The sequence below is a fragment of the Megalops cyprinoides genome, chromosome 1, assembly GCF_013368585.1.
Source record: "Megalops cyprinoides isolate fMegCyp1 chromosome 1, fMegCyp1.pri, whole genome shotgun sequence".
NCBI classification, from domain to species: Eukaryota; Metazoa; Chordata; class Actinopteri; order Elopiformes; family Megalopidae; genus Megalops; species Megalops cyprinoides.
Window position 1 is genome coordinate 47,416,079 of NC_050583.1, and position 26,184 is coordinate 47,442,262.

General features: G+C 46.3%; 1 protein-coding gene across 2 annotated transcripts; it reads left to right on the plus strand.

Moving 5' to 3' along the window:
* Positions 1–2,338: 2,338 nt before the first annotated feature.
* Positions 2,339–24,209, plus strand: LOC118773978 (F-box only protein 11). 2 transcript variants are annotated; one of them, XM_036523065.1, is made up of 22 exons: positions 2,339–2,668; positions 12,250–12,377; positions 12,717–12,798; positions 13,297–13,441; positions 13,832–13,961; positions 14,308–14,391; positions 14,848–14,980; positions 15,668–15,774; positions 15,978–16,089; positions 16,489–16,595; positions 17,258–17,395; positions 18,019–18,236; positions 19,352–19,532; positions 20,251–20,373; positions 20,885–20,970; positions 21,331–21,407; positions 21,690–21,833; positions 22,093–22,203; positions 22,695–22,802; positions 22,932–23,040; positions 23,161–23,259; positions 23,633–24,209. In XM_036523065.1, the coding sequence occupies exons 1-22, from the start codon at positions 2,581–2,583 to the stop codon at positions 23,760–23,762; spliced, it is 2,640 nt and encodes an 879-aa protein (XP_036378958.1). In that variant the 5' UTR covers positions 2,339–2,580; the 3' UTR covers positions 23,763–24,209. The 2 variants fall into 2 exon arrangements, with proteins under 2 accessions (XP_036378958.1, XP_036378950.1); XM_036523057.1 differs by having other exon boundaries at positions 22,695–23,040.
* Positions 24,210–26,184: the final 1,975 nt, after the last annotated feature.

The window sequence follows — 26,184 nt, forward strand, 5'->3', positions numbered from 1 at the left end:
TAGCAAATCTGCAGCATAATAGAGAGGAGGGTCAGCCGAGGTATAATCTGAGGTATTGCACAAAAATCACCTCAATGCTAACTGAGTACTTGAATAAAATGAGTAGGTACGGAGCCTTATGTCTTTTATTATTAGTATTATTATTATTATTATTATTACTATAAACATTTTGTAAAAGTAGTGGCTTGATATGCATCAAGCCCCTGCTAGCACTGTCATCTTGATTATACATTGATGTGTACCACTTTGTGGTTAGTGTTACTATTACTGTACTTACATTACTGGTGTATGTTTCACAGGTGTGTGTGTGCGTGTATATGTGTGAGTCCATTTTTGTTCAGCACAGACAAACATATGTAATTAAATGCAAGCTTCAACGGAATATGTGGTAACTTGTGCTCACTAGCTTTGGTACAGGACAAATCACCACTCACTCAACGCCCAGGTGTGTGGTTGCAACAGATGAGTGGTGACCAATGATACCAACTGGAACAGCCCTCTATCCATCTCCAAGGATAAATGGAATGTTACAGGTCAGAAAGCATCTTTAAACAACAATAAAAATGTTGCAATGAAACATTTACTCAGGACACACGACACTGACTCAGGACACAGGAAGACTACAGTTCCCAGGGTCACCTCAGATCGAGTAAACTGCCAGCTGCATCCAAGCAGACATTAGTCAGTAATCTTTATTTTCATGTTCCTTGCATCCCTTAAAATAAATTGAATTCGTTAACAGTCTGATGTGGGGGCTCAGAGGAAAGCATGCTACCCTCACAGGAGCTCCCTGTCAAGCATGCAAATGCACACATACATGTGCATATATACACAAACACACATGCGCACACACACATACACACCATAAACATGCACACACACTCACACGCACACATAGCATGCGCACACACACACAAATGCACACACATTCACACTGGGCCAGTCTTGTCTTTGAAGGTAGCTGCAACCCTCAGTCATATTTCATGTGCAACACAGAGCTGTCAGCCAGAAACACAGATGAGAAAAAAAATGATTTCAAAAGACACACACAGCACGTGCATATGCATACACACACACACACTGCATACTCACAGACAACATGCTAAATGCAGCATCTCCACTCTCTGCAGTGGAGCGGTGATGGACACATGTCAGGCTGCCATAGCGATACCATGGGACCTTCCACAGTGCTACGCTGAGAGACGCAGCTCCTCTTACTGTCTGGGTCAGCATGTTTACTTACAAGCTTCAGGAGTTTGTCTGAACTAGCATTCCTCATGAGAAGAGTACCACCATCTCAACTCTCACTTCAGTCTTTCGCCATGCAGCAATTTACTGTCACAGTGAACAGATAAAGGGGGCAGAGTGTTAGATTCAAGGTGAGTGGAAGCACTGCATGCATAAGTGTCATGCACCATCTGCTCTCGTACCCTCGTTTTGCTTGAGACCGGCTTTTGGGAGACACTTTGAGAGCGTCAGATATCTTTCAGGACCAGCAAGTAATTAGACCTGTAAAGAAAGATAAATCTGAGACAAAGCGCTGGTGAAGTGTGCTGGCATTGTTTGAGTTATGCTTGCTTGACAATGCGTTGAGTTCCCAGGGCCAGGGAATTGCTCCAAGCAGTTCAGAAAATGTAGCTGTGTGACAGCTTCATATTGCATCTATACATTGCAAAAACATCAGTGTTTGAGTGATTTTGGAGTCAGGGTTCATGCTATGTCATTTAGGGTAGGTAAATGTGCAATCCAAAAGCATCAATATATTGAAAACTGAATATATCAAGGGAAGAAAGTGGGCATTCATGGCAACATGCAGTACGCTCATGTGAACCCATACATGCACTGTTAAACAAAATGGTCTTCATTTTAAATGTTGACACTTTATTATTTGTCAGGAATACCTCAACTGATGTTTCCTTTCAAACCTTAACGAGCTATCGGGCATGTGCCTTGCTTTGACTCCTTACAACATACAGTGTTTACTGCTTGACTTCTTTTGTGCCAAGTGTCTTGCACAGGCGCTGTCATGTGGTTGAGCAAAATTAATTTGAACACCCTGCCCCTCATTGCAACCACCTCTTTGAAAGCCAGTTGTTTCAGTGACAGACCCGTATCAGGGTTCACAGGAGCCAGACTGTAGAGACATATTACTCGTCTTTCTCGCGTTCTATCATTTCCACTCTCCGGCATCCTGGTTAGAGCGTCACGACGCGTTTTTGAGACGACCGCTTCTATTCGCGGCCGCAGGGGAAAGCGATGCGTCGCGGTGCGCCATTGGTTAGCGAACCTCCCCGTGTGATTCCTCTTCGATTCCGTCCCCTATGAAGTAAATGGCTCCTCCTGCAAGAACTAGACGGAGCTGATCGGAGAGGAGTAACAGGGAGGGGGGGAGCAGTTTTAGAAAAACATAGATAACACCCCAAAAAACAGAACAGCTGTCTTGTCGACACGGGAAGGATGTTTTAGAATAGGGAAATAGGTGGAATTTTCATTTTGATTTGCACGTTTAGAGTCAGCAACCCTAAAATCAGAGGGGGAAGGGTTCGAATATTTTTTTCTTTTAAGTGATCGACTCCCCAAATGAACTCCGTCAGAGCAACCAGCAGGAGACCCAGGCGAGTATCGAGGCCGCGCCCGGCGCAGCCGGAAAGGAACAACGGTGAAAGAGGTACGGAAAGTGTTTATTTCGGTGCTCCCTAATGCAAGAAAGTGTATTAGAAGCGCTGCGCCAGACGAAAGCGTGGCCTCCGGCGCTTGCTCTCACGGCAGGGGTTTTGATCGCCCTTTTTGAGGGCCTTTGCAGGTTAGCGCAGACATGCGAGGAAACGCCGAGGCTTTTTGGTTAGCACCTGGCAGCCCCAGGCCGCGCTTTGTTCGGCTAAGCTTTGCACTGCAATCCCCGCTGATGTGGGCACTTGCTTGGAGATCAGTATATCGGCTAACCGTATCCTCCAAGAAATGAACACATTCTCCCAAGAAATGGACGATATATGGATATTAGCCCGTCTATCAGAGTGACACATAGAAAAGCTGCGTTTTTTTCCTGCTCAGTAGACTGCCATTTTTGGGGGGTGTAGCGTTAGCGTTAGCCAGCCAGCTAATGTTTTCTAATCAGCCAGCTAACGTTTGCTAATTTGACAACCCCCACTAAGCAATCATTTGTCGTAATGGTAGCTTGGCAAGCGATCGGGCCAGCACCAAATGTTATATCTCGCAATCGTTTGCAGCTTTGCTGTGAATGCAACTTTAATGTTTGATCGGCTAATGTTAGCTTGATAGCTTCCATGGATTTGCTAGCTGGCTTGCTGCGCAGTTGAGTTTTTTTGCGCTTGCTATTAGCTAGTTAGCTAGCCATCCTAGGGAAACCCTGTCTAGCTTGCTGTGGTCACCTAATAGAGACAGGAGTACGTGCTACAGTTCCCTAATGATCCGGACATGCAAAGTGGTCTTTGCATTATTGGTGCAAAATATTAGTGCAATGTATCACCAGTGCAGTAATATTATTAGTGCAATAGTTTTAATCTCAACGAGGAGTATTGCCAGGTTACATGGCCTTCGTATGGTTGCACCGGACCAGCGTCTGCGATGATAAGTCGGACACCTTTTGTCTTGCATTAACAGCAAGTATCGTTAGCCTTGCGAGATCACATCCTTTTCGTGCCATGCCGTAATTTTCAAACGTAAACATTGACGTTTTAAACGACGTGTGGTGGGATAGGCATTCGCAAGTCTCGCAAGCAACAACATATTGTAATATACACACATATACCTAACTTAGCTGTCAAAATAGCTATTATTGCTAAGCTGTAGCTGTCATCTGATTTGAACCCGTTTTCTTTCCTGAACAAAAAGACATCTAACTAATCATTTGCTGCCCGCTGTGCCTGTTCAGATTGTGTGAGTATCTCAAGATGCCCTACTAAGCAACTAACTGGTTAGCTAGCTAAATATTAGCTACAGGCTACTATTCGCAATAATGTTATAATGACCCTTTTTAAAGAAGACATTCACCAGAATGTGGGTCATGTTGAGAGTGTCTGAGTAACGCTGGGGAACGTTCAGTCGTAAAAGTCTTGTGTTTGGCTGACTAGTTAGATAATTTGCATGTAATAATCCATACCAGATAGGCATAAGAGAATAACATAGTCTAGCTAGGAGTATGATATGTTATACACAAACACACATGCACACACCTGGTGCTTGATAAAAACAATCGTGTAGCCATATTCTGTTCAGAAACGTGCGTTTCTTTAATGTGGCAGTAAACTGCCATAGTAATGATATCTCATTAATATCACTGAGAATCCTCCAGTGACATCCATTTTTTAGGAAAAAGGGTTCATTTACAATAATAAACGAACACTTGTCAGTCTTACAGCGTGTTGGATGAGTGAAAACATTTTTGAGGAAATAAGAGGTTAAAAAAAAAAGACAACACCTGGCTGACACCAGGGTTAGGATTCAGTTTTTCTCTGGCTTGGAGAGGTTGACGATGGCTACCTATTCATTTGTTTTGGGAGTTTTACAGTACTCCCCCTCCTGATCAGCGTTATCCACTCCAGGTTTTCTGCATGCTTTAAAGTCAGTTTGTAAGACCTATCTGGGGGTCTTTTCCACAATCTCTGAACAAGAGAATAAACAGTAGCAACAGTACAGGAATGTTCCAGAGGGTCTAGCACACCTGTGTTACCTGTAGTTTCCGAAGTACCTTGGGTCATTCAACAAAGGTAAACCCAGGGAATGCACCCCCCCCCCCAGACCAACAAATATTTTAAAAATCAGACATTTTGAGGGCATACTGTTGATGTGCACATGGTTTGAACCAAGTACACGCCACCAGAGTTCTTCAGTAGCTGCTGTTGTAAAGTTCGCGAAAGGTTAGTTAACAGAGTTCACCACCAGAGGGATGCATGTTCACGTCTTGTGTGGGACATTGCACTTGTGCTCATGATCGAGGCACTTGGCATAATTGACATGTACCTTTTGTTATTGTCAGCCTGACTGCTTAAATGCCATTATGAAAGCCAGCAGAGTCGCGCTTGGTAAGGGCATCCACTGAGTGAATAGAGGAGACCTCCCGTGTTCGTGTGTGTGTGCGTGTGTGCTTGTGCTTGTGCAAATGGGGAATCAGTCCCCATTTGTGTATGAGTGTGTTATTAGTACAGGTCAGAATTTGTGTATTTCCCTGTTTGTGGAGGCATGGGTGGCCTGCGAAACTGCCACTCATTTTGCTCCCAGGGGTGCAGACCGTAAAATTGGCACGAGGCAGAACGTTTCACTTCAAGTATTCAACTGTGTGGTCACTGAGCAGATGCCTAGAGTGGCATTCATATGATTAAGTAGCCAATCTTATGATCTTATAAGGTTATATCTTATAAGGTTTCTTAATATCTGTGAAGGGGAGTCTGAGAACCTCCATCTGGAACAGATAGAGGAGCTCATTGATATGAAAGTGATAGACATGAGTGCAGATCTTTTAGCAATGGGTTATTCAGTGGTGTGTGTAGTTTCACACTTAACACTGGGAATGTTTGGGGTGCGGTTGGATGTTTGAATATTCATTACGTATTTGAATATTAAATGATCAGTAACAGAAGACAGGGGATTAGGCGTGGCGCCAGAGATCCACCCGGCCCCTCTCGGCACCGCCCTCTTCAGGATCTGTGGTGCTGCTGGGTCCACGGCACTACTCTTCTTGTTGGCGCATGTTGTCATGGCGGCCCTTGTTGTTGGCACTGGACGGGTCTCCATCTCCCAGCTGTGGATACCTGCTCTCTTACAGGTGCACCTCACAGGCAGGGGTTATGTGTGTGCGCATGCTGAAGAGGCATGGGAATTCCCAGGTGATCCTGGGGACCAGTGGCAGCTGACCGTAGCCTCCGTATGGGCCCTGAAACATTGTGTTGGATCCCTTGGTGCTGGGCGATTAAAACGGTGCAAGAATTTCACTAAAAGGCATAAGAAACACGAGGGCTTTGTGTTTGCTGTGCTGATCACAGGTCACACTTTTGTGTGACCAAGTTTCACTGCATTCCCAGTATCCATTCTGATCTACTGCTGTGACATCAGGATCCCCAAGGAAAGATCAGTATAGACAGGGTAGTGGAAAAAAGTGACATGAGCTCAGAAGGTAAACATAAAAAGTATAAGCGTCTGAATTGAAAAAAGCTGATATGTATTGAACTGAAATGTGGCGCAAAGCTGATGGTGGCCCCTGAAGCTCTCAGAACAGATAAAATCTGGACGCAGAGAAAAGGACTACCTGTACCTGCTCTTAGGCGCACACAGGTGAGCACCTTTGAGCCCCTGTTTGGTGGTGAGTGAGCAAGGCCTCAGCAGTCCTGGAACAGGTGGAGCTGTACTGTATCATTGCTGACTCTGAACCAATCATAGTGTTTTGCTGTGGAGAGAAGACATTTGATTGTTTCAATACAGGTAATTGATTAATAGCGTATAGCAGCTCCACCCCTTATGGGCTTCATGAAGCCTCAGTACTCTATCTCTGCTTTCCGTGTCTTAGCCCACCTGTGTTTGATTAGCAGGGAGGGCATATAACCATAATGAGAGCACTTCATTTACCCAGGCGTTTGTTTGATGTGGAGCACTGCTGGCCTGAAGTAGAAAATGTTAGGTGTACAGGATGCATTTTACAGTAAGACCAACAGTGATTAATTATGAGTAAAGACACTAAATTGGCTCTTGAGTAGTTGGTAAATTGCAGCCATACCAATATACCCTTTGTCCCCTCACTTACAGATGTCGGTGTACGTGTGTGTTCTATGGAACAGAAACCTTGCAGCTGGGAAACATTTGCTTACTGTAGAGGCAGGGTGTACAAGATACCTGGCAAAGTGCATTATGGGTAGCATTCAAGGACATTGTTTTCCCAGTCTGACCAAAAAATGTCAAATAAATGGTTTCAAAACTGCAGCTGGCCATCATCTTTGAATTGTGGTCTTATTGATCAGTGGTCAGCAGTCAGGAAAGCCTTGCAACCAGATTTCGACCACAGTTCCAATGGTCTCTGTGGCCACAGATCAATGTTTGACGTGACTGCTGCGTAATAGCCGTAGGTTTTGCATTACTGAAACCCAAATTCTTTGAGATGCAGACATTGCAGGTGTATTGTGGGGAAGGTGCTCTTCTCATTTAAAATTGTAAAAGAAAAAAATACCCTGGTGTCAATGACTGAACTGGTATTAGTACTGTGGTCATGTTCACATCACTTTTAAAAACACAGTCATGTGTCAGAGGTGGCATGAGGGTGATGCATCATTATGAATTCATCAATGTCCAGTTTGTTTGATTGATGATTTGGGTGTGTCGTGTGCACCGCTGTCACAGAACGTGTCAAAAGTTGCGTTTTTTCGTTGTGGGTCTTTCCCCTCCGTCGTGAGGTGGATGGGCATGTGTTCGTATCACTCTGACCAAACAGGTGCGGGCTGGTGAAAGAACCACCCTTTCCCAGGTGTTTGTGCAAACCGTTTGTGGTCCGCTCAACCATGTGCTTTGCCCTGGCCTTCACGCAGACAGAGGGACTCTCAGGAGATGGGCCCAGACTCCCTGCGGTGCTCTTGTCCCCCAGTGAAGTTCAGGAATCTGGAGCTCAGTAATTGGGAGAGCTGGCATCACACAACCTGGGTTCAAGGCCCTCGAGCCGACCAAAAAGGTTGTGTTGAAACGCAGAGTATTGCCCAACCCCTTTGGCTTTTGTTTTAATTGGAAAATTTCCACTATGATTTTTTTTCCGTTTTCTCCAGGAGTGGAAAATTTTGTAAAAACTTTTCCAGATTTTTTTTATATTATTATTTTTATACCCCTACTGATTGTAAATGCAGTCTGCAAACCGTCTTGATAGAAGTGTGGTTCTTTCTGTTTTAAGGGCAAAGTCCTCACTGGCAGAAGTTAATACACAGGTAGTTCCATGTAGTGTACCATTAAAGGGGTGATATGGCAACCCCCCCCCCCCCCCCCCCAAAAGGTGGACATCCCCTTTAATCAGTCACCGGTTCACGTTTATCATTTATGATATCTACAGTGGTGCTGTCATAGATTTTGCGTTTGGGGGAAAAACGCTTTTTTTCATAATGTCCGTCACAAAGTAGTACAGTACCAGTCAAAAGTTTGGACACACCTGATGAAGGTAATGGGAAACATGCATTCATGCAAGACATTTTGGTCTTATGCTCAAATGTTTGAAATTTGTTCCTTGGACAAATGTAAATGGTGAAGTTGATGCCTTATGTATGAATTTCCCCCTCCCCCAAAAAAATTGTTTATAAAATATTTTTGGCTACTTGGTCTAAAACATAAGTCTTGGTTTGTTTATGATTCATGTTATTTCATAGTTTTGATGTCTTTACTGTTTTTCTAAAATGTGTAAAATAGTCAAAATAAAGAAAACCCTTCTATGAGTAGGTGTGTCCAAAGTTTTGACTGGCACTGTGTATTTATTCTCACACAGCTATGTGAATGTTGTTAGTATTTGCTTTTTAAATACTTTAACTCTTAAATTTAAGCCTGACTTCATTGTTTTGTTTGTTTGGTATGGAGGTTAGTTACATTTCAGTACAATTTTAATGTATTTCTTGCACTCACCACAAGGGATGGTATTTCCGTGGTGACAAGTCATGACATAGCATGCAGCCAAATTTTGCTGAACCAGTGAAGTTCTGCTGTTTCACATGAAATTGTACAGATAACTGTTGTTGTTGAAATGCATTAAAAGTCATCACATTGAAAGTTCAGTCGTTTATGTGCTGTTTTAGCCTCCCTTTTGAGAGTAAATGGAGGAATGCGATCTCTCGCTGTGCAGTGAAGAGCTTTCGGAACTTCAGCGGTTTGGTGTTTATTCTTGTGTTTCAGTACGCAATACTGCATAAATGCAGTGCGCTCTGACACAGCCGGTCGGTATTACAGCAGCCTGCTTCTGTGCCGTGATGAGGCAGCAAATGTTTGCACTGGTGCGTATTGATTGTAAGGCCTGTCGAGTGTGAATAAGATGTTTCTCCGCCTGTGTGGAGTTTCTGGCAGCTGTTGAAATGGCAGCTGCTCTTTAGCGGTGTGTGGCACAAAACCAGAACTGCCTCATCACCAGTGACTACATGACATTAAAATTAACTAAAACTAATGAAAATGCTCTGCTTTTCAACTATTATTACTATTACCGTGTGTATTTACTTGAGAGATGCTTAGTGTAGTTATTTTGGCATATCCATCTGTATTGCTGTATTTACTGAAGCAGTGTAGCTTAGGGAATCAAACTGACACCTTCTGGTTACATATCTGGATGCTAACCATGCTCCGGCTCCGTACACCAGCGCTGTGTGTGTGTGTGTGTGTGTGTGTTTGCATGTGTGTGTGCATGCACCTTGGGCATACAGCTCTTCTGGTCCGCACATTGTCCCGCCAGTGCATTCTCTTTAGCGAAACCCGTTAGCTGTGATCTGTGTTAGCTGTGATCTGTGTTAGCTGTGATCTGTGTTAGCTGTGATCTGTGTTAGCTGTGATCTGTGTTAGCTGTGATCTGTGTTAGCTGTGATCTGTGTTAGCTGTGACCTGATCGCCTCTGAGTATTTAGACATATAATGACGCTCACTCACTTTCTCTCAGAGGTCTTGCTTGGATGGGTGCACCCCAGAAATTTTGAGAGTGCTGTCTTGAGTGAGCATTGAGGGTTTTTCGGCATGGCTGTTGTGGCCACAGAGCCATACTGCCAGCGGCATGTTTGTACCAGAGCAGTGGACCTGAGACCCTCGCTGCCTGGTGGTGACATTTTCCCCCGAATCTCACAGGCATGGCAGGCCCTAAGGAGCGGGGGGGTGTTTTCCTCATCTAACCTTTTGTGCACGTGGGGGGTTGCCATAGCTGACTTCCTGTTTTGAATCAATCAGTCAGTCTCGTCACACCCCCCAGCCCCCATGCACTTGTTTCGCACGCGGCAGCAGGCTTTGAATGGCCACGCCCATCGACTCGGGGGTAAGAGTAATGGGCTTCCTCATTAATCCCCACCGGGGCAGAACAATGGGGTCCCCTGGGGTGCGCCGTGCTGGGGTGCTGGGGCACGGCTCCTCCCCTGGCAACCTCTTCCCTTTTCTCTTTGTGTCCTGTACCCCCTCCCTCTCTCTCTCTCTCTCTCTCTCTCTCTCTCTCTCTCTCTCTCTCTCGCTCTCTGTCTGTCTGGCTTTTGTTGTCTTTATGTTGAATCTTGGGATGAACCTTGTGTCAGCCACCTCTGAAACACCCTGGTTCTGAGGGGTGTCCTAGTGATGACATAGGGCAGAAAGAAGGGGGACCTTTGGGTAGCCCCCTTCCTCCACAGCCTCAGAGATGAAGCCCCCTGAATGTGAGCATTTTAAAGAGGGTCCTGGCTCTGGTTGTATGTGCATATCCAAACACACTCCCATTCGCACTGTAGAGAGGAGATATTTAGACACTGTAGAGGAGATAATCATAGGAGCACACACAAGGTATTTGTGGTGGTTAAAACCCCAGTAGCCTGGGACAGCCCCCCTACTACCATGGCTACAGACGGAGCCTGGACAGAGTCCATGTGGATCCTCAGAGTGGTCAGCTGAGGCTCCTGCCCAAGGTGAATCAGAAGCAGTCCCGTCTACACTGGACATGGAGAGTCTCAGAGAGAGTGCCTGTGTGTGCGTGCGCGCGTGTTTGGCAGGGTCAGTTTTGTTGTTCTAGTGTTTTCCTGCAGGCTCCAGTAAAGGCATGCCCTTACCTGTCAGGTGATGGCAAGAGGTTTTTTTTTGGTTTTGTTTTCTCCTCAGAAAGGATTGTATTCCAGGTGGAGAGTGCCTGTCTGTCTACCTGTCTGTCTACCTGTCCACCTGTCTACCCGGGGTTGACTCTCTCCTCCAAGTGTCTTCTCTGCTCTCTTTCCACTCAGCTCCAGAAACCTCTGCCCCTGCTGTTGCTTTGCTACAGGTCCCAGATCAGTTTCCTCTGACCATGGTGTGAGGTGTGTTTGAACGGCTGCCTCCTGCTGTTGAAGGGCAGCTGGTCTGGACTTTTTAGGCTTTCAGAAGGAGGTGTTTGGGTTCCTGAGGCCAGGATACAGAGCGAGGGTGACCAGGTGGCTCTGACATGAGCTCCAGCAGTAAACAGTTGCCCCTTTTCCACCAACGCATTTCGATTCGGAGTCGGTTGCCTAATCTTCAACCAGTTCTTCACGTTTCGACAGCCAAAGAACCGGCTCTACCTACCAATGTCACTTAACATTTGGCCTCACGAAAGGCTAAAATTGTATTAAGTGTAGTGGACAAGTATGTTTTTTTAAAGCACTGTTCTCATGTTTTTATTGTTGTTGTTCCCGCTAGCTTGCAGTGGCAGCTGCAAGCTAGTGAAACACTATGCTCGTTAAACATTATGCTCGCGAAACACCGCAGATTGTCTGAAATTTGTGTGCTACTGCGAAAGCTACAGCATGAGATTGTTTTAACAAGGGTGGCAATTTGAATAATTAAGTGGCAAGTAATCCCAAAGCTTTCTCTTAAATGTGTGGCATTATAGCTTTCTTGTGTTACAAAATTTAAATTAGAGAACGGAGCTGAAATTAGTTAAATCGATTTAAATTACTGAGAATAAACTTTTAGGTTGGGTTGAGTGCAATGAACAATAACGTTTAGAACACAGACCTCACAAAAGCTGTGATGTGTCATGAGCATTCAACATAATTTAAATCGATAAATGCCATCCTTGTTAATTAATCTCACGTTGTAGCTTTCGTAACTACAGACAATCTGTAGAGCATAATCATTTACTCTATTCTCACAATTGGTGTCGACTATTGTGAATTATTTATTTTATTATTAATCAAGGAGGATAAATGGAAACAGGTTGAAAGTAATGATGGATTTAAAGGTAGTGTTTGGGCTTCCCCTGTTTCCAGCTCACCAGCCACCACTGCTAGCTTGGTGCTAGCAGGAAAGCGGAGACGTATACAGACGTATACAGTGATGTAATGACATGGCTCTATGATGGCTCTCTGCCCATGAAAAAGCAAACCGGTTCTTAGAAGGTTTACAAGTTGAAGCAACTCCGAACTGGCACCAGCACAAGCCCAGAACTAGCATGTAGTTCGCGTTGGTGGAAAAGGGGTATGAGTGGTGTTTTTGCAGAATATTTGGAGAGATGTTCCACACAGTTAGCGTGCATGTGTGTGTGCAGAGGCATGAGTGTGTGGGCGTGTGTAGCAGGCTTTCACCAGTGTAGTGTGTGTTTCTTCTCTGTCTTTAGATGAGGACATTCCTGCAGATATGGTTGCAGAAGAATCCGGTCCAGGAGCACAGAACAGTCCCTACCAACTCCGCAGGAAGTCCCTTTTACCCAAGAGAACCGCTTGTCCAGCCAAGAGCAGCATGGAGGTTCGCAAGCACAGACACTGTGTTCGTTTGTGTGTGTGTGTGTGTGTGTGTGTGTGTGTGTGTGAGAGACAGTGTGTGAGTCAGTGCGTGCATGCATGTGTGTGTGTGGATATGTGTGTGTGTGTATGTGTATGTCTGTGTATATGTGTGCATGTGTGTGTGTGTGAGAGCATGTGTGAGTCACTGTACATGTGTGTATGTGTATGTGTGTGTGTGTGTGTGTGTGTGTGTGTGTGTGTAAATGACTGCAGATGCTCTGAGAAGCCCGTCCGTGTCTGACACACTGTAGAAGTCCACTGCGAGTCCTCCACAGCACCTTCTAACCCTGTTTCTCTGCAGGGTGCTTCCACTTCAGCCACAGAGAACTTTGGCCACCGTGCCAAACGGGCCCGAGTGTCGGGCAAATCGCAGGACCTGCCAGGTGAGTGTCACAGTGATTGGGGGAGGGGGCGCTTCTTTTGAATCAAGGTCACAATCAGACTTTATTGGCCAGACATGCTTCTACACATACAATGAATTTGACTCTGGTTCTAGTGTCTCTTGTAGTGCTTTCAGTGCTTTCACACAATGTCAAAGTGACAACAACAGATACCACTCAACAGAAGTGTTACAACAAATAAGTAATGCAGGACACATAAAGGGAATACAGATGGAATGTGTATATAGACAGCTATTGCACAGTGAACATATGTATATGTACAGCTATTAGCTATTAGTTATTTATAACTATTTCATTGTGTTATATACATAGTTCCACTGTGTTATATATGCTTTACCCCTCAAAAGCATAATGATGATGATGATGATTGTGGTGGTGATTGTGGTGGTGGTGATGATGATGAAGAATGCACACATAATGACCCATGGTCAGCTGGTCTGAGTGAGGCTGAGATCTGTGCTCCCCCCTCCCCCTTCCCAGCTGCCCCGGCAGAGCAGTACCTGCAGGAGAAGCTTCCGGACGAGGTCGTGCTGAAGATCTTCTCATACCTTTTGGAGCAGGACTTGTGCCAGGCGGCATGCGTGTGCAAGCGCTTCAGTGAGCTGGCCAACGACCCCATCCTGTGGTGAGCAGCGCGCCCCCAAAAACCAGCAGCACTGTCACACACAGACGCCAGAGACCCCGAAACTGTCAGCCTTCTACATTACATGACATTATTGTCATTTAGCAGATGCTCCTACCCAGAGCAACGTACACAGGTTACAGTTTTATCCATTTATATAGCTGGATATTTACTGCAGCAATTGTGGGTTAAGTACCTTGCCCAAAGGTACAGTGGCAGTGCGAATCAAACTGGCAGCCCTTCGCCAGCCCCAGCTGTCTCTGCTCCTGCTGTAATATTAGGAATATCTGAGTCAGAAGTTGTGACAGGGCCTCAGGTAAAGAAGGGCCCCTTCCCAGAGTGCTTTACTGATCTGGGGGCGGGGCTGAGCTGTGCGGTCTTCGGGTTTTGCAGGAAGAGGCTGTACATGGAGGTGTTTGAGTACACGCGTCCCATGATGCACCCTGAGCCTGGAAAGTTCTACCAGATCAACCCTGAGGAGTATGATCAACCCAACCCCTGGAAGGAGAGCTTCCAACAGCTGGTATGAGTGTGTCTGTCTGTGTGGGTGTGGGTGGTTGCATGCCTTTGGTGTGTGTCTGGGTGTGTGTCTGGGTGTGTGTCTGTGTATGTGTCTGTGTGTCTGTGTCTGTGTATGTGTGTATGTGTGTCTGTGTATGTGTGTCTGTGTATGTGTGTTTGTGTGTTTGGTTGGTCTGAAGCCAGCCTCTTGAAGGTTCACTTTCATCAGAGTGTGTGTTTGAAACCCAACTCCTTGACACTGCAAAAGAGATTAACTCTAGTTCCTTCCAGAAGAGCTCAAATTGTTTTAGTGGGATACTGTGTCAGAAGAGGGATCTTCGTGACTCTTTGGTTATGTCTCTTTGCAGTACAAAGGAGCACATGTAAAACCAGGCTTTGCAGAACACTTCTACAGTAACCCAGCCAGATACAAAGGGCGAGAAAACATGCTGGTATGTAGCACCCCCCGACAGCCACACCCTCATTACTTTCACAGCCGTTAGACTGTTCTCTGAGCAGATTTCTATTTAGTAGATGCCCTTATCCAGGGTGACATACATAGGGTACAGTTTTTACATGTTATCCATTTAAACAGCTGGATATTTACTGAGGCAATTGTGGGTTAAGTACCTTGCCCAAGGGTACAGTAGCAGTGCCCCAGCAGGGATTCGAACCAGGAGTCTCTTGGTTATGAGCCCTGCTCTTTACCACTATGCTACACCTTCCTCTTCTCCTGAACCACTCAAATGTGTACGTAAAGTGGATATAGGCGTTTTAATGACTTTTCTTCCCTCTATCCAACACCATCCTCTTTGAGGCATGTTTTTGCACGCTCAGTGTGTTATTTTTGCCAGAGTCTCGGCAGGCGTAGATGACTCAGGGCTGTTCTGTGACTCCTCCCCCCTCAGTACTACGACACCATCGAGGACGCGCTGGGCGGGGTCCAGGAAGCCCACTTCGACGGCTTGATATTTGTCCACTCCGGCATCTACACAGACGAGTGGATCTACATCGAGTCCCCCATCACCATGATCGGCGCAGGTAGGTGCCAGGGTCAGGGAAGCAGTATGCGGTGTTCAGGGGAGCGGGAAGTGTTCAGTCACACAGGAAGCAGGGTCCAGGGGAGCAGGAAGCAGGGTTCAGTCACACAGGAAGTGGGGTTCCACTGCACAGTTCAGGACATTAGCCATATTCCATCAATTGGGATTATGGTACAGAGGGCTTCCACGTTATCTGAATTGTCGCTGATTTCGCTCTAATGTGTGGGATTGAAAATCCAGCTGGCATTTGTGCTTTTTCAGTACTGGAGATAGACTCCTGTGCAGAAATGGTAATACTTTGCCTAGTTTCTCTTGAGTGATATGTTTGAGGTGAAAGATAAAGCATCATTTTGGTCCTGATTGGCAGTTTTTTTGGTTTGTTTTTTTTCCACAAGCATTGCTGAAGGCACACCAGAGTTTGGCATTTGGAGTTTTTACTTTGCCCTTGTGACGTCATTGACGTTATGGCCTTTTCTGGCGACAGATGATACCACTTGGACTCGGGATTTTTAAATCAGCCCTTAATGCTGGTTCTTAGAGGCTTCGTCTGGTGTATAGCCATCATGCTGAAACGGCGACGCTTTAGGAAATGTGTGTCATGTGCAGTCACTCACCCCTCTCGTCCCTGGAGTTGTAGTGTTTTATGGACATGTGGACACTCTCTGTCTCTCTCTCATTCCATTTGCAGCACCTGGGAAGGTGGCAGATAAGGTGATCATTGAGAACACCAGAGACTCTACCTTTGTGTTCATGGAGGGGTCAGAGGACGCCTATGTTGGCTACATGACCATTAGGGTAGGTGTCTTTTTTTTTTAAAACATTCTCACCCTTGCCCCACCTGTCTGTCTGGCTCTCTGAAAGCTCAACCTGTCTCTCTGCCCTGTCCCTCTCTGTCTCTTAAAGTTCATTATGCCTTGTGTCTGTCTGTCTGTCTCTCTCTCTCTCTCTCTGCCCTTTCTGTCTCTCTGAAAGCTCACTGCCCTGTCTCTCCCTTGTAGTTTAACCCTGATGACAAGTCTGCACAGCACCACAATGCTCACCACTGCCTGGAGATCACAGTCAACTGCAGCCCCATCATTGACCACTGCGTCATCCGGAGCACCTGCACAGGTAAATGCTGTGTTCACTCGCGTTGATGTATTAATTCGCTCTCACCCATTCACTCACAATACTGACCACTGCATCGTCTGCACCTGCTGAGGTAAGCACATTCATCACCCTTTCACTCCCTAGCAATTCCACCCACCTGCCCACACACTCGCTGACATCAGCTTCTGTCCAGTGAAGAATGCTGGGTACTGTAGTTTACGCCTACCTTCTCTTTGTGTTGTGAAGCATAGTGATGAATGTTGGTTGTTGTAGTTTCTGCTCAGCTCCTCTGCGATGTGAGGGATGGTGAAGGATGCTGGGTATAGTAGTTTTTGCCAAGCTCCTCTCTGATGTGACACATAGTGGAGGATGCTGGGTATTGTAGTGCATTTGTAACCCTGTCCACACTTTCCCCTGCAGTGGGCTCAGCGGTGTGTGTAAGCGGCCAGGGGGCGTGTCCCACCATCAAGCACTGCAACATCAGCGACTGTGAGAACGTGGGGCTGTACATCACGGACCACGCACAGGTAAGACACCAGCACATCACTGACCACACACAGGTAAGACACCTGCACATCAATGACCACGCACAGGTAAGACACCAGCCCATCAATGACCACGCACAGGTAATACACCTGCACATTACTGAACACTCACAGGTAGGATGCATGAACACACCCCTAATGGAGCACTAGCTGTGTCCCCACTGGGATTCAAACCTGCAACTTAGTTACACGTTCCAGGGCTCAAACCTGCAGCTTAGTTACACGTTCCAGGTCATTAACGTCTGCACCACACTGTGGCTTGTCATTAACTGTCAGCTGCTGTAACCGATAAAGCAAATAAGCCCCAGGTTCAGCACAGGTAACCTCCAGGGTCAGTGGAGGTGAGCCCCAGGGTCAGCACAGTCTGGCACCCCTGGGGTCCTTGCCTGAGCTGCCCACTGGCAGCAGAGGGGCATGGGGCTTCAGGGACAAAACCTGGAACATGAGGGGTTGCACAGTCCATAATGCAGAAGTGCTGCTGCACCTTTGAGCAAGGTAGTGTCCTGATCCTGTTTAGTTCTTTTATTACGTCTGCTGCCTCTACAGCTGTGTACATTATTATACTGTACACAGTGGAAGTTGCCTGAGATCAGAGCGTGTGCAAAGTAAAGGTTTTATTTGGCCATTTTTCCATTCCTCCCCAGGGGATATACGAGGACAACGAGATCTCCAATAACGCGCTGGCGGGGATCTGGGTGAAAAACCACGGCAACCCCATCATCAGACGCAACCACATCCACCACGGCAGAGACGTTGGGGTGTTCACCTTTGACCACGGCATGGTAACTCCCCAAAGCGCTGCATTAGTCCCTGCACACCCTTCATCTGTGCTTTGAGCTTGCTCTCTCTCGCTCCCCTGCTCACTCCTCTCTCTCTCTCTCTCTCTCTCTCTCTCTCTCTCTTGCTCTTTTTCTCTCTCTCCCTTTCCCTCTCTCTTTCTCTCGCTCTCGCTTTCTCTCTCCCTCTCTTTCTCTCCCCCTCTCTCCCCCTACTACTCTCTCGCTCGCTTTCTCCACCTCACGAATCGGGGAATGCCAGAGGCAGGGCTTGAGCCAGCTGCCCCATGGGTATCAGGACGAAACTCCTCTGGTTTGCACAAGAGACTCAAAGCTGAGAGAATTTTGAATTATGTAAATGTGCTCAGACACCCATAAATGTTTTTGTGATTTTTTTTTTTACTTCTTCTTCACTGAAGAACAGCCAGCAGGGGCGAATGCGGCTTGTTGTGTTTCAAACAAACTTAATCAGCATCACCACACTGATGTACAGTATTGCCAAAGCTGTTTTCATGTGAATATGCAAACAAAATTACAATTCACTGAAAAAAATGTGTAGACATACAGAAATGCACATACGGATATTTACATTTATATAGTTACTTACTGGACTGTGTCTCCCCCTGCAGGGCTACTTTGAGAGCTGCAACATCCACAGGAACCGGATAGCGGGCTTCGAGGTGAAGGCGTACGCCAACCCCACAGTGGTGCGCTGCGAGATCCACCACGGACAGACAGGCGGTATCTATGTGCATGAGAAGGGGCGGGGCCAGTTCATCGAGAACAAGATCTACGCCAACAACTTCGCCGGCGTGTGGATCACCTCCAACAGCGACCCCACCATCAGGTCCGCCCGTTTGCTCTATATCTGCTGGCCGCTTTGTTTAAGCTCTGGTCCCAGAACGGTTTTGACATTGCCGAAATGGCATTACATTATTGTCATTTGGCAGATGCTTTTATCCAGAGCGACTTATGTAGGTTACAGTTTTATCAATTTACACAGCTGGATATTTACTGAAGCAATTCTGGGCTAAGTACTTTGCCCTAGGGTGCAGCAGCAGCAGCACACCAGCGGGGAATCGAACCAGCAACCTTTTGGTTACGAGCTCTGCTCCTTTTCACTATGCCACGTTGCTGCCCAAACCTTGTAGTGCAGCATTGTGAATGGCTGAGATCTGGCCGGGCAAGCGGTATCCCTGTTAGGAAAGCGGTCTGGTTGGCGTTCTTGGTTGTTGTGCGTTGGTTGCGGTTCATGGTTTCTCTAAACTGGTCTGGGAAGTGCTCTCAGTTTTAGTCAGTACCAGCTCTTGTGATCTGTCTCAGTCTTTGAGTGGGTGGATGTTTGGTCCTTTGAGTTTCTAAGCCATCATCATTCGTGATGAGAAAGCTGATCATACTTGTTTTAAAAAACAATTGGGTGAGAGATTACCTGCATTATATTATCCATTTATCATGATGCCCATGTGTGTATGGAGACAGTGGCACAGATCTGTTGAGAGCCACTCAATCTGATTAGCGATAGTTGTTTTCTGTTATTTCCGTTACACACATTTCGGTGCAGATTTGAGATTTCGGGAAATGCTTGGATCAGCCTGGGTCACCTGGGAGATGGAGGTCATTACAAGTCATCGGTGACGTCTCAGGCCATTTCAGTCACACTGATTCAGTGTGCATGACAGGAAGTGACAAAATTTTGATTAATCCGATTGGCTGCCTGTAAAGGATTACAGGTGGTGGTCGAGGATGATGGAAATATGATAATGGCAATATGGATTGGTGATATTCCTGAAATGACAGACTTCTTGCAGTTAAATCGGTTTAGTCCGGCTTTACCACAGAAACGGCCACGTCCCTCTGACAGATGGAAGGAGCTTCTTTTTGTTCCAGTGAGAAGAGCTCTGGGATACTCAGCCGCTATTTTGGTTATTAATATTGTTTGTTGCCGATGTTTTGTGAATCCAGGGGTAACTCCATTTTCAACGGTAACCAAGGCGGCGTGTACATATTTGGCGATGGGCGGGGTCTCATCGAGAGCAACGACATCTACGGCAACGCCCTGGCGGGAATCCAGATCCGCACCAACAGCTGCCCCATTGTCCGGCACAACAAGATCCACGACGGCCAGCACGGGGGCATCTATGTGGTGAGGGACAGAGTGCAAGCTTATACACTCACGCATACACTTACAGAGAGACACATGTACGTACACATACACACACGCTTATACACTTACGCATACACTTACAGAGAGACACATGTACGTACACATACACACACGCTTATACACTTACGCATACACTTACAGAGAGACACATGTACATACACATACACACACGCTTATACACTTACGCATACACTTACAGAGAGACACATGTACATACACATACACATGCTTATACATACATACAGAGAGATGCACACACACGTACACATATATATACACACACACTTACACACTTACACATACACTTATGAAAAGAAACACACACACAGATACACATACATATACTCACATCTGTATACACAGATTTACACCCTTACATATACTCTTACAGAAAGCCACGCACACAGATACACACTCTTGCAGACATGCACATACACTCACTAATACTCACTTACACACTTGGGCACACACACACACACACACACACACACACACACAGAATTGTGGAGTGGACCCACAGTGTACTTGAACATAAGCAGGCGTAGCATGTGTTGCCCGCTCAGAATGCAGTAGCAGTAGAATTCCCACAGGGCTTTGCGTACAGTGATTGTGATAATGGTGTGCAGTAGAGACCGCAGCAGCGGGTTTAGGAATGCGCCTCACCTTTGCGCCCGTGTGTCTGTCCCGCACCGCACAGCATGAGAAGGGGCAGGGCGTGATCGAGGAGAACGAGGTGTACAGCAACACCCTGGCGGGCGTGTGGGTGACGACAGGGAGCACGCCCGTGCTGCGGAGGAACCGCATCCACAGCGGGAAGCAGGTAGGGCGAGCGGGCTGTGTGCACCTGTCTACCTGTCTCGCTCTCCCTCTCTCCTCTCTCTTCCTCACCACACTTTCTCTCATCCCCCCCCCCACATGCACTCCCCCCCACACTTTCCCTCTCTCTTCCTCACCACACTCTCTCATTGTCTTTCTTGCCCTCCCCTCCCTCTTCCCCCACACTTTCTCTGTCCACCTCATATTTTCTCTCTCCCTCTTCCCTCTCACATTCCCTTTCTCTCTGTCTCTCTCAAATTCAATTTCAGACAAGCGTAATTGGCATGACCACGCAAATGCACTGTATTGCCAAAGCAATTTTCAAATAATTAATCTAAAAATATGCACTCACATATACATGCATACAGAAACATAGGTATGTCTCTTTCCCTCTTTCTCTCTATCCCCCACTCTCTCTCTCTCTTTCTCCCTCCCTCTCTTTTGTTCCTCCTCTGCTTTTCTCTCCTGCTGTGGAAATGAGACTGATTTGGCCTTTTTTTTTCTTTTTTTTTAAGGTGGGGGTGTATTTCTATGACAACGGGCACGGTGTGCTGGAAGACAACGACATCTACAACCACATGTACTCAGGCGTTCAGATCAGGTGAGTGACACCTGCCGACCTTACCTGAGAGAGGCTGACCTACGGTGTGAGCAGCCATTTCAGGGAAACCTTCTCTCAGGGCGGTAATCACGCAGTTTCACACTGAATCACCTTGCGGACGCTAGGTGACTGAGCGGTCATTGCACAGTTGCCAAGATAATTTGACTTGTCACAGTAATGTGTGATTGAACCGCATTTCTCCAGGTGAGGGGCTCACCTGCACTGGCAGTTTGGTTAGGGTAGGAGCACATTCCTGTGTGCACATGGTTCTCTCTCTGCTCTCAGCAGTCTCCTCACATTCCTACACAAACTGAAATCCTTCCTTTTGTAACAGACTTTTAATGTTCCCTCTGTGCACAGAACCGGCAGCAACCCCAAGATCCGGCGAAACAAGATCTGGGGAGGCCAGAACGGCGGCATCCTGGTTTACAACTCTGGTGAGCACCCTGACCATGCCGCCTCTGTGAAACGAAACCTACCTGAACCACACACTCACCAATACTGGACGGTCTCGGCACACCATGCGGTCAAAGATACCTGCACAGTTAGCTTTACTCATGAGCACTTTATCTATCTCAACTTGTTGGCATTCTGGATATTGTAGTCCTCAGCGATATGCTGTCCAATCAGTCCCTGCTGGATTTTGGTAGATTATGACATGTACATGTACCTGGTAATACACCGCTCAGGATGTTCTCATGGTCTCGTTCCCTCCCTAGGTCTGGGATTTATCGAGGACAATGAGATCTTCGACAACGCCATGGCCGGGGTCTGGATAAAGACGGACAGCAACCCCACGCTGAGGAGGAATAAAATCCACGACGGGAGAGATGGAGGGATCTGCATATTCAACGGAGGAAGAGGTGGGTCACATGACCCACAGGCGAGCTCATAGTAGAGATGATGTCACAGTCATGAAAGCTGGAAGATGCTTCATGATTGGTTCAGTCATGCCTCACTAAGCCTCCATGCACGTTGTATGACTAACGGGGAAAAAATAAATAAACTGAATGTTGAAGTCTGTGGAACAAGCTGGAGTTTGGGTATGGCCTGACTGAATGTCAGTGCAGTGCTGCCATCTGCTGGTGCAGCCCTGTAATGACACCCTTCCTGTTTTTGCAGGGGTGCTGGAGGAGAACGACATCTTCCGGAACGCCCAGGCGGGTGTGCTCATCAGCACCAACAGCCACCCTGTCCTGCGCAAGAACCGCATTTTCGACGGCTTCGCTGCAGGTGGGCACTGCTTGCACGTGTGTGTGTGTGTGTGTGTGTAGGGTGGCAGTGTAGCACAGTGGTAGGGAGCAGGGCTTATAACTGAAAGGTTCGGTTCCCTGCTGGGGCATTGCTGCTGTATCCTATCCAGGTTACTTAACCCAGAATGGCCTTAGTAAATATCCAGCTGTATCAATGGATAAAATTCTAACCTACTGTACAGTAAGTTACTCTGGATAAGAGTGTCTGGTAAATGGCAATAATGTAATATACATGTTTGTGTTTTAAAAATTTCAGAAATGTTTCTGATGCCTGTTTTATGGCTGCATATCACGTTTTCCTGTTTAAGGTTAGGCTATAACACAAAGTCACCATCAGGCCCCTCCCTTTCTTCACTAGGCACCTCCCCCTGTCATAGTGGTCTCACTTGCATGCCCTGTGTTGTGTAGTGTGTTAATGGCTAAAAATGCGTACAGAATCGCTAAAACCTAGGCTATCACGGTGCTGTGCAGGTATCGAGATCACGAACCACGCCACAGCCACGCTAGAGGGCAATCAGATTTTCAACAACCGCTTTGGGGGGCTGTTCCTGGCGTCCGGAGTCAATGTTACGATGAAAGGTAAGCCCGGATGGAATTTGGGTCTGTCCATCTTTCTGTTGGTGCATCCATCTCACACACAGTTGCCGCTCGTCGAATCGGAGCCCCCCGCCCTCATGCTCCACACCTGTGCCTCCCCCCCTTCTGCAGATAACAAAATAATGAACAATCAGGACGCCATCGAGAAAGCAGTGAGCCGAGGGCAGTGCCTCTACAAGATTTCCAGCTACACCAGCTACCCGATGCATGACTTCTACAGGTACTGGTGTCTCTCTCTGCGCTGGCTCTTTTCCCTTTGCGTGACGTTTCTTTCAGCGCCGGGCTCGGCACTTACGTTTTTTTTTCTCACTCTGTCCCCAAACCGCTACCCCGTCCACAGGTGTCACACCTGCAACACGACAGACCGGAACGCAATCTGCGTCAACTGCATCAAGAAGTGCCATCAAGGGCACGACGTGGAGTTTATAAGGCACGATAGGTCAGTATGCATTTCACCTGCTGTGAAGGATGCTGGGAGTTGTAGTGCAAAGGGCATATGACATGATACATCAGTATGCATTTCCCTGTTGTGAAGGATGCTGGGAATTGTAGTGCAAACGGCAGGATGTGGAATTTATACGGCACGATAGATCAGTAAGCATTTCCCCCCGCTGTGAAGGATGCTGGGAATTGTGCAAATGGCAGGATGTTTAAGTTATAAGACACAGTAAGTCCGTATGAATTTCCTCTGCTGTGAAGGATGCTGGGAATTTCTCCCCGGCCCTCCAGAAAGCCTGCTTATTCACTGAGGTCTGTGGACTATTTGGTCCTATGTATTGTGCTTGATCTCACCTCCCGTGTCCCCCCTCCAGGTTTTTCTGTGACTGCGGTGCTGGGACGCTCTCAAACCCTTGCACGCTGGCAGGAGAGCCCACTCACGACACGGACACTCTGTATGACTCCGCCCCCCCTATAGAGTCCAACACGCTGCAGCACAACTGAGCAAGCCACGCCCACACCCCCTTCCCTCAACCCTGCTGCCCCCTTCCCCAAACACACACAGACACAAACATGCCCCCCTCCTAACCAGGAGCCCTCCCCCATGAAAGAAATGGAGAGCTTGTGCCTTTGTGGCCCACAGACGGACTCCATGTGTAAAATAAAGAAGTGAGAAGGAAATGCAAACTAGGTTATTAAAAAAATTCAACCAGTATAAAAACCTCAAAAAAATCTTTACAGACTTTCAGACAATGCAAGAGCTGGCCCCAGCTCTGAATGGAGATTACATTTATATATAAATTAAAAAAGCTTACTGATATCTGTGGATGTGAAGCCTTTCTGATCTTTTCTGTTCCTGCGTTGTTTCTAAGAAGATAAGGAGAGAGCAAAAGAGAGACACCTGAACGGCAAAGAGAAGCAATATATTGACTCAGGATTGTGGAGTCGAGGTCGGGGTGGGGAGGGGAAAGGGGGGGAGGGGGCGGCCGTGTTGGAACGTCGGGGGAGGGACAAATGAGAGACTGCTTTGGCCCCTCCCGCTCCCTGGCCCCACCCCCCTGACTCCCCTCCCATAGGGGGATTCAGCTGCAGTTTTGTACAGACACGACTGGGACAGAACCATGAGGAGCCATTAGCCCCTCCCCCCCGAGAGAGTGGTTTCCTGTTCAGGAAGCAGAGCCATGCCCACACGGCTGCCCTGGCAACTGTCTCTAGGCAACAAGCTTGCTGGTTATATATGTATGGTTAAAAAAAAAAAACACAAAAAAAAAAACAAAAAAATAATGTGATTTAGCACTTCGGCTTTTTTTAATATGTTATTCTGATTGAAAAATATGATTTTAATGCTTTCTCATGTAGTTTTGTATTTTCAAGCAAAAATCTTACTGTACTTGAATGTCTTTTATTTTATTATATATTGTTATTATTATTAATATTTTTGTTAGCACACCCTAGACTTGCTGTAATCGTACTCATACCCCAGTATCTAAGTTCTTTCTGTGAAAGAGAATAACAGTGGAAAAAAAAAAACATTTTGGAAAGCAAACACTAAAAATCTCCTCCAGCAATGTTATTTTATTTTAAATGTATGATGTTGAAGAAAAAGAAAATAAAAAGTAAAAAAAAATTTGGTTTTAAATGTGAGAGGATGAGGAGTGTTTTCATGAGACCAAGCGAAGGGTGAGTGAAAGCTCATCCACATTGTCATGTCCTGATTATTTGTACTACACTTACAAAAGGCACAAAGGATCATTATCTCAAAACAAACCCAGGAAAAAGTGTTTGGCTGTACATGGCAAGCTTTTATGAATTGTTGCTCTCTTGGCAGCAGGTCTGAGATCAGCCCAGTTAAGTTATGGTTCTAATCTAGCATCAGGGAGGAAAGTGGACACTCTTTATGGTACTTCTGACTGAACACTATCTGCGGGATTCATTTGTAAAACTTCTTTTTTCCAAGACAAATTATTTTTACACCCCAATTACATTTGCAAAGCGGAATAAGCTAATAAACTTTTTGCAGAACAATTAAAAAGCCACACTATGCCAAAACAGCATTAAACAAACGGTGGATTTGAAACTTGCTGATGTGATATCAAACCCTTGAATACATTCAGGAAAGGAAGCACAGAGCTCATTCAAAGCAGGTTAGGTATCACTTGTTTCCTGCTATTGTCTGCTGCCCTTCATTACCTGCCAGAACTGACCACAGGCCTCTGAACAGCCTAGGAAACACCTGTACAGAGAACCCACTATACCTGCTGCCATTCAGGCAGTGTGATATTACAAGGGCTCAAAGAAAGAAGTAATACTACTAATAATAGATGTATATATTAATATTATCAGGCGTATCTAGATTAAACTATGTGAGCTTTTATTCATTTAAGCATTACCCCCATTTTACAGATGTTTCTCTTTTTGGGGTGGGGAAAAGCAGAAATCTGTCTCGTGAAAACACTGCCACCTCAAGGCTTCACATGACTCTTTCAGCTGGAACACAAGGTTTTTGCAACACTTCTGTAATGTATTTGGCTTCCGGCAGCATTGCTGAAATGTTAGTTTTGATGTTTTCAGGACGTTGTGTTAGAATGTGGAGTCCCTCTGAGCACCTGACTGTCTCTTTTTTGATTTTTTGTTTGATTTATTTTTTTAAAGAAAGATAAAAATACATTGCTGGAGGTAAAAAAATCTGAAGCTTCTATCTACACTGAAGCAGAGACGCGTTTCGATAACGACGGCCTCCGTTTCACGGCTTTTCACACCCATGTGTATTGGTGACTGTGGCTTCCCCTGCGGCCTGAAGTGTATGCATGTATCATAACATTTAGACTTAATATATTGTGGAGTATTCAATAACCATCATGTAGATGCTAGTGTGAATTAAAGGGGTTTAATTTCCTATGAAAGATTTAAGACAAAAAAAGCAAAC